General features: G+C 35.5%; 1 protein-coding gene across 2 annotated transcripts; it reads left to right on the forward strand.

Moving 5' to 3' along the window:
* The first annotated feature begins 478 nt into the window (after window positions 1-478).
* On the forward strand, window positions 479-7627 carry LOC111901450 (uncharacterized). 2 transcript variants are annotated; one of them, XM_023897300.3, is made up of 23 exons: window positions 482-930; window positions 2623-2790; window positions 2888-2962; window positions 3056-3134; window positions 3227-3291; window positions 3423-3512; window positions 3602-3691; window positions 3784-3870; window positions 3991-4074; window positions 4160-4279; window positions 4345-4376; window positions 4457-4589; window positions 4672-5052; window positions 5129-5586; window positions 5672-5735; window positions 5838-5913; window positions 6015-6178; window positions 6250-6375; window positions 6461-6531; window positions 6629-6691; window positions 6765-6957; window positions 7024-7152; window positions 7293-7627. In XM_023897300.3, the coding sequence occupies exons 1-23, from the start codon at window positions 673-675 to the stop codon at window positions 7404-7406; spliced, it is 3120 nt and encodes a 1039-aa protein (XP_023753068.1). In that variant the 5' UTR covers window positions 482-672; the 3' UTR covers window positions 7407-7627. The 2 variants fall into 2 exon arrangements, with proteins under 2 accessions (XP_052624547.1, XP_023753068.1); XM_052768587.1 differs by lacking the exons at window positions 7024-7152; window positions 7293-7627 and having other exon boundaries at window positions 479-930; window positions 6461-6527; window positions 6765-6951.
* The last annotated feature ends 1130 nt before the right edge of the window (window positions 7628-8757 follow it).

Below are 8757 nucleotides of genomic sequence, written 5' to 3' on the forward strand. Positions count from 1 at the left end.
TTTATGATAATCACGCAACCACAAATGTATCATCTAATCATTTGTTCATTACACCAATCTTTTAATTTATTAGTGATTAAAAAGAATAACAGAAGTGATTAGTAGGAGGACATAAGAATATAAAGGAAATGGGCCACAAAAAAGAAATCATATAGAGAAATACAAAGGAACAAGTTTCATGCCTTCAAAATGTCCCACATGGCAATAATCACACCGACAAACAATCATGTCAAAAACTGAACAAATTATCATCTCTTTATAAATGAATCATCTTAAATTATATTGTAAACCTTCCAAACATTTTTCCAATATAAGTTTATTTACCAGCATAATCTAGTTATGAATAATCAATTATAATTTGATTTTAAATGGTTGGTTATACAATGTGTAATATATCAAATATAAAAATATTGGTAATTAATTAAAAAAAAATACATAAAAAAATACATGAAAAACAGAGTGGCATCGAAGTCAAGGTCAAGCAGTTTGATAGATATGCAAAAGAAAATCGCAAGACAATCGAGACACACAGTGACTCTGAGTCCTCAAACCGATTTTTGATCTCACATTCTTCCACGGCTCTTTAAACCCTTCAACACCGATCTGAATAATCTTCACAAATGGGTTTTCGATTTCATCAATTGCTTGATTTCAGAGCCCTGATTTGATGAGATGCAGCCAAGTAGTTTTTCAGCAACTCCATTTGCTCTGATTCCACTCGCTTTCAATCACGGAAATTTGAGCCCCGAGGGTTTTGAGCTTTCCAGGTTTTTGTTCCTAGGTTCGCTTCTGTTATCTCCAGGAGGAGGCAGCGGCGGCGACGGTGCTGCTGGTGGTATGGATTTTTCAAAGGTTGGTGAGAAGTTTCTTAGTTCTGTCCGCTCCGCGAGATCTCTCGGCTTCCTTCCTTCGACTTCAGATCGTCCCGAGGTAATTGGAGTGTTACAACTCCTGTTTAGACAAATAGCTATAAGTCTGCGTCACTTGTTTTGTGCTGTAGACTGAATGGGTGCATTGATTTCATTCTAATGGAAGTAGTTTAATATAATAGATCATGGTCTAGTTAGTTTCCAGTGTAAAGTTTTGGATGTTGAAAGTTTTTGGTATGCATACCCTACAACTAAACTCTATGCTTTTTGTTAGTGAACTGTTATTCATACACACAGAAACTCCCATAACATGCCCTATGCTCCACTGTGGTATAATAATACTGTTTTTTAATTTGATAAGTAGCTTAAAGTTACATCTTTATGATAATAAATATGTTTTGTTCTGTACTTTGTTGATGTTTTGGAGCTAATGGGAGTGGGCATGGTAACTTTATAATGGGAACTGTGTATACTTTGTAAGTGAAACTTGTTAAAGTTATTTTAAGACTTTCTTATGTAAGATGGGGTCTGCATGATTTCCACAATGACTGTGAACATCTTTGAAAATTCTTTCCACACAGCTATGGGGCTTTGTACATGGTATTTCTCTTGAATTTTTGTATAAAGGTTGTTTGTGGGATTCAATTACCTTTAGATTACAAAGGAGAAATCTTATCAACTGCTCCAAGGCTTGATAAAAGGGAATTTGATTTGTATTTCAATTTGACTGAAATCATATAAATGAACTGTAGAAATTTCTCATGGTTGGACAAAGAGAGTATAGAATTTTTTTAATGCTGATGGATGAATCATGATTGTCCCAAGTAGGATTGTCACTTTCAACTTAAGGATATAAGACTAAGAGAAAACTAAAAACATGGTTTCCAGAAGAGAAGCATACAACTGGTGTATCTAAGTTGAAGGGGTAAATAAGGTAAATACACGTCTTGTTCAAACAATAGAAGTTTTCTAGCTTCTATCTAACTGCAGCCTTTAGTTGCTTCCTTTGGACATATCCGAATCACTGCAATCTTCTTTTCCTTAATTTTTCTATTATCGTTGCCACTCCCAACGAATTCTGATTGCTGTTTTTGGTACTCTGTGCAACAGTAATATCTTCAGATTAGCTCAATTTACAATGTATGAATCTCTGATAAGTTCATAGAAATGGTATTGTGATTATTCATATTCCATATCACATGATCACAGCCCTTATGCAATGTTCCATACAAGTTCTCACACAAAAAAGCAACATACATTGAATCTGCAAAATGATATCACACAAAAATAGAGACAGAAAATTATAACTGTAGTGAAAGCTTGAATTAAGACAAGTTAACTTACCATAAAGACGAGTCTGTAAAAGAATCAAGTGACAAGAAAAAGAATAAAGTAATGAAGAAATTCCTATCCATGCAAAGACTTTTTTATGAAAGTCCCACATGTTAAAGGCTACAAAATTGACTTCCTCATTAGTATCTATCTTGAAAGCAAAGAGTGAAGACTAAACCAATGGAGGTCTCACTGTTCGTCTCATTAGTATCTATTTTGTGTGAATTCTTTCTTGTCCCTAAATTGGAACCAAAGACAACATTTGTGATTTGTCTATCCTTTTTTTTTTTTTTTTTTTCTTTAGACTTCATAATTTATCTGTTTTGTTGCTGTGCTCACAATGTGGTTTAGTTTACTGAGATAAAATGATGAATCCAGTTGTGTTGTTCAATTTGATTATTCAATATGATTTGTCTTACAGGTTCCAGAACGTGCTGCAGCTGCAGCAACCATAGCTCGTGCACTTGCTTCAATCCCTCCACATCAGAGGCACAATATCTCTTCAAGCTCTAAAGAGCTCACTTCTATATATGGAAGTGAGCCACATGATCAAGTATTAGAAGAGCTTGAGGAAGAATTCTATGAAGAGGTTTTACATCTATGAGATTTCTTAACTAACATTTCAGACTACCCGTATTCAAATGCTTTATATAATTGTTGTTTCCATATCCAAATGCTTTATGTAGGAGTTTGATCCTGTTCAACACACCTTAGAGAATCTCCCATCTGACGAAAATGATCTTCCATATCTCGAGGGGAAGGTAATTTGATCCACTTTTTATATTTTACCATGTGTTTAGATATGATAAAGAATGTTTACTTTACCATTTAAATTTACAATTCATTTCTTGTAGGCTGCTCTAAGATTATTACAACTGGATAGAGTAACAGAAAGATTATCACGCCAAGTGATGGAGAATCATGAAGTAATGGGTAAGATTAATGCTATGCCTATAATATTTTCAAAATTCTGTTTTTCAGGTTTCATAGATGATGATGAAGCTTTGATGTTTATTTTCATTCAGTGAAAGGAATGGATTTGGTAGGTGAGCTGGAGAAAGACTTGAAGGTTGCAAATGTCATTTGCATGGTAAGCAGGTAGTTAGAAATAGAATTAGTCTCGCTATATAAAATCAAACATGATGATTAAATGGTTAAGTTAGTTCTTTTTTTTTTTCTTTATATTAGAACTCATTATGCATGTTTATTTTGTATGCACAGAATGGGAGAAGACACCTCACTTCTTCACGAAATGAGGTATCACAGGACCTCATTGTTAACACATATTCTAGAAAGAAACAAAATCTTCTGGTATTTATTCCACAACCCTTCAGAATTTTACTTTTAACATCACTAACCTTATATGCACATCTAACAATAAATATAAATTAAATTCACAGGACATACTTCCAGTTTTAGCAGCACTTCTTCGTGCAAAGGACATGCAAGTAGAACTTGAAACCCATGTCAATGAAGAAAATTTCTCTAAGGTGCACTTTTTTTTTTTTTTTTAAATTTTTTTTTAAGAATTTCTTTTTATCATAGCAGTGTAAATAATAAATATACATCTTGTCATGTACAGGCATTCCAGGTGTTGTCTGAGTACCTCCAACTTCTGGATAGCTTATCAGAGCTTTCAGCTATACAAGAGATGAGTCGTGGTGTGGAGGTAAGATTACTAAGATACCCTTCATATACATTCATCATTATATCCTATATTACTTTGCCAGCTGGACATATACTTGTACATCATGTATACTGATACAGTCATCACAAATGTACATTGCAGATATGGCTTGGAAGAACTCTACAGAAATTGGATTCACTTTTATTGGGGGTGTGTCAAGACTTTAAAGAAACAAGCTTTTTGACTGTGAGTGTGTTGAAATTTGTTGTAAAATAACTGAAATTTGTTATTTTTACTTTGTGAAAGATGAAATTTATTTCCAATCTTTCAGGTGGTTGATGCTTATGCATTGATTGGTGATGTTTCTGGTCTTGCTGAGAAGATACAAAGCTTCTTTATGCAGGAGGTTATATCTGAAACACATGCAGTCCTTAAGAACATCATGCTAGAGGTAACCTTAAATCATATGCTTTTGTTGATTTAGTTTTTTTTTGACTAATTAATTGAATGTGACAGGATCTTGAAGCTGCTGAAATTCAAAGCACTAGGTATATTTTTTTCATGGAAATTTTACTATTTTCATCTATTACATGTTGTACTTAAATTGTATTTATTTTTTACATTTCAGGCTCACATACAGTGATCTTTGCACTCGGATACCTGAATCCGAGTTTAGGAAGTGTTTATTGGAGACTCTATCTGTCCTCTTCAAATTGATGTGCTCATATTACACAATTATGAGTTTCCATTCAGAGTATAAGGTATGATTCATATCCTTGTTGTAATGTAATTGTAGTGATGATTTTCTACTAATTACAACTGGTTCTTGAATATCTTATCCAGGTTTCCATGGAGACACAGAAACAAGATGATGATGATGCATCTGTTTCAGAATCAAGGGATGATGGAAGTGAAGCTTCAAGCAGTGGGAGTGGGTCCCCATGGTTTCACCTTCGAAACGATGCCACACGACATGTTTCACAAACATTACAAAGAGGTCTTAGGAATCTTTGGCAACTTACAACAAGTCGTGTCTCTGTATTACTCTCTTCTACTGCAGTTTCTTCCACCAGCATGCATCAGTTTTTAAAAATATATGAAGATCTCAACACCTTCATCTTGGCTGGAGAGGCTTTTTGTGGGACTGAAGCAGTTGACTTTAGGCAGAAACTGAAATCCATTTCTGAAAACTACTATCTTGCTTTTCACAAACAAAATATACATGTAAGACTTGACTTATATTCTTCTCTTCATGCTAATAATAGAAAAACTGAAAAAAAGATAATGTTTCATCTTTCAGGCTCTGAAAATGGTTTTGGAAAAGGAGAGTTGGTTCATGATGCCACCAGAGACGATTCAGGTAGTGAGTTTTGCAGGCCTTGTTGGTGATGGAGCTGCGTTGACAAGTCAAACTGCCACCTCAGCTAATTTAGTAAAAACCAGAAGTAAACAAGGTGGATTCTCACATTGGATTAAAACTGGGAATCCGTTTTGTTCAGAAGCATGTGAAAAAACCAATGGGGTATCTGTATCAGTATCTCACAAGAATGATTCTTCACATAGTAATGGTGATGTAAATTACAGCAATGGCCATGGTCATGCTGATACTTCTGAAGATGAAAATGAAGATCTTCTTGCAGATTTTATTGATGAGGATAGTCAACTACCAAGTCGTATTTCTAAGCACAAACATTCAAAAAATCACTCTTTATCTGAAGATATTAGAGCACACACAGGGTCATCAATATGCGTTCTCAGGTGAATTCGTATTTCTCTGAAATCTTAATGAATAAGTGTCGTATTCAGTTTCCTTGACTAAACGTAATGTATATACATAAAATAGGCTGATGGATAAATATGCAAGGCTAATGCAAAAACTAGAGATAATCAATGTTGAGTTTTTCAAGGTATGTAGTTGCAAATTCCAGTTAAGTAAGTAATTATTGGCCGGCTTTAAAGCAACTACATTATTTAGAGTCTAAATGAGTCAAATCATTACACACACACAGGGGATCTGCCAGTTGTTTGGGATCTTTTTCCATTTTGTGTTTGAAAGCTTTGGTTCTCAGAACACCAATCTTAATTGTAAGTTGTTTTATTCTTTTCTGTCTCTGACCAAATTTGTTACATTTTGTTGCTTGTTACCAATACCAATTGCTGATTTTATTTTTTTTGGGATTCTTCAGATCGTCTTAAGTCGAGCTTATCCAGAATATCTCAAGATTGCAATCAGTGGATAAATTCCCCATCTCCTCCAGACTCGTTAAACAAGTCATCATTTCCTCTTATGGACATCACACCTACTAATCCATTTTCTACTCATGTCCCCACCACCTCTTTTGGCCTCAAGGTAATAAAATCCAGATTATTTTTATAAAATTTATTACATTATGTCATGGTTTGGTCTTTATGCTGCTGCAGGAAAGATGCACAGGAGCAGACACTATATCTCTTGTTGCTCGATTATTATACAAGTCCAAGCCTCATCTTCAATCGATACTTTTGGCAAATAAATCCTCAATCGTTGAAGAATTTTATTCAAATTTGGTACCATATTCTAAAAAAAATCAAAAATCCAAAATCCAAGATGGAGATGATATCTGATGATGCAACTGTTTTGATTTTTTAACAGGTGGATTCAGTTCCAGATCTGACAGACCAAATCCATAGAACAACTGCAAAATCGCTTCTTCATATTAGTGGGTAAAACATGACAAATGCTACTATGTAAATCAACATATATATATAATTGTATTGCATATTTCATGTCATTTATGGTTGATCATGGACTCATTCGCAGGTATGTTGATAGAATTGCGAATGCTAAATGGGAAGTTAAAGAGCTTGGAATGGAGCATAACGGGTATTTTATCTTATCTTTTTGTTTAACATCTTTATTTATTAATATACAAATAAATGGGTTGTTTGAATTACAGGTATGTTGATCTTTTATTGGGAGAATTTAAGCACTACAAAACAAGATTAGCTCATGGAGGCATCCGAACAGAGGTTCAAGATGTGTTAATAGGATACGGACTTGAAAATATTTCTCAAGTTTTAGTCGAAGGACTCTCCAGAGTCAAACGCTGTTCTGATGAGGGTCGTGCCCTCATGTTATTGGATCTTCAGGTTTTTATTTTTTTAATTTATGAATTGAAAATTTCTATATTACTAATCTTTGTGTTACTTTTTCAGGTTTTGATGACTGGGCTTCAGCATTTTGTGACGATTAATGTTAAGCCAAAGTTACAGAGTGTAGAAACTTTTATCAAGGCATATTACCTTCCAGAAACTGAATATGTGCACTGGGCACGTGCTCATCCGGTAATTCTTTTCTCTCTCTCTCTCTCTCTCTCTATATATATATATATATATATATATATATATATATATATATATATATATATATATATATATATATATATATATATATATATATATATAATGTATGATGTATGATGTAGGAATACACCAAGAGTCAGATGGTGGGGCTAATAAACCTTGTGGCCACAATGCAAGGTTGGAAAAGGAAAAGTAGATTGGAAGTGTTGGAAAAGATAGAGGCAGGAGGAGTGTAAATTACTAAATACAATCTCACAAACTCAAAACCTCATGAATCATCATCATCATCATCATCATCATCATCATATAATATAGTATAACAGTTTCCCCTTTTCCGGTTAAGGCAGGGGTTGCTGAATTGTGATTTAAAGATGTTTATATGTATATTTTTTTAAATACATTTGGAATTTAACCTTTTTGAGTGGAAAGTAATTCAAGGAATAAAACATTTTTCTCATGTAGGCATATTATATTTATATATTAATGATTCAAGTATTAGAGTGATATTCTATAATAAACTTGTGTTTCCAAGACTTTCTTTTTCCAATGAATGAGAGGATAAAAGTTACTCAATTAGGTGCCTGTTTGGGGACAAGGAAGGGAATTGATTGAACGATTGATTTTTTTTTTTGGAAAAGGAATGCTACCTGGGTGTCGATGACAATCATTAAACATCAATATAAATGATGCGACGTTGCTTCGACCCCTTTTGAGCTCTTCCGGTGATTCGTGAATGAGTTATGCAAGATCACAAGAAAGAAAGGCCGTCAGCCGTTTCCCGGGAGGAGGCTCCTGGAAAGACACTCCGATGGTCAAGTCAGGTGAAGTTCTTTAGGGTTTTAGTATTGAGCTGGAAGAGAATTGCTTACCCGTTGGGCTCTTAAGCGTGCCCTTTTATACTCAGCGACCCTGCTTGTCCGTACAAGATAAGATCGCTTTTGGGGGACAAGGTCAAAGGCACTGATTGGAGGGTAATGCGCCTTTTTCTGTCAGAATACTGCTAATTGGTTCCGTCGGTAATGCCCTGAACATTTGCCTTGTCGCTTGACTGTATCTTTTGTCTTGGCGCCGAGAGCGTCTCTGGCGGGCGCGAACCTTTCACCGAGGCGCCCTGCTCTTAGGGGCGCTGAACCCGCTTGGCTTAGCCCGGCCAATGCGCCAGGTTCCTTGGCCGGGTGTGCTTCTTCCATGCTGGCTAAGGCACGTCATCAAGTCCCCTAGTCCGGTAGCCGTAGCGTTGTACTGCTAGCTACGACGTTCTGGGCTTAACTGTTCTATACGTGTTGTTTCCCTGTTTGTTCGCCGCTTCGACTTTAATGGTGACGTGACCGCTCATGATGGCCAGCGGTTACGTCATCGTGTCAGGTATTTTGAATATCCCACTCGTTATGTTTTCTTATAAAAGTGCTTATCATACTTCCTTCTTTACACTTCCTTTCCTTTGCTATTCCTCTTTTTCCTCTCCATTTTCCTTTCTTCTTTCTCACGACGAGTCCTCCAGGTATTGTACCCTTTGCTACCGAGTACCAACATCTTGAGAGCACTTATGGTCTCTCTTCCTTGGATGGCGTGGAGTTTCCGTCGCCG

This window comes from Lactuca sativa, chromosome 2 (assembly GCF_002870075.4).
Source record: "Lactuca sativa cultivar Salinas chromosome 2, Lsat_Salinas_v11, whole genome shotgun sequence".
In the NCBI taxonomy this organism is placed as follows: Eukaryota; Viridiplantae; Streptophyta; class Magnoliopsida; order Asterales; family Asteraceae; genus Lactuca; species Lactuca sativa.

Coding starts and splice junctions, on each gene's coding strand:
- LOC111901450 (XM_023897300.3), top strand. CDS start 673: ATGCAGCCAAGTAGTTTTTCAGCAACTCCATTTGCTCTGATTCCACTC. Junction 5,914..6,014: donor TCAGAACACCAATCTTAATT/GTAAGTTGTTTT, acceptor GGGATTCTTCAG/ATCGTCTTAAGTCGAGCTTA. Junction 7,153..7,292: donor ACTGGGCACGTGCTCATCCG/GTAATTCTTTTC, acceptor TGTATGATGTAG/GAATACACCAAGAGTCAGAT.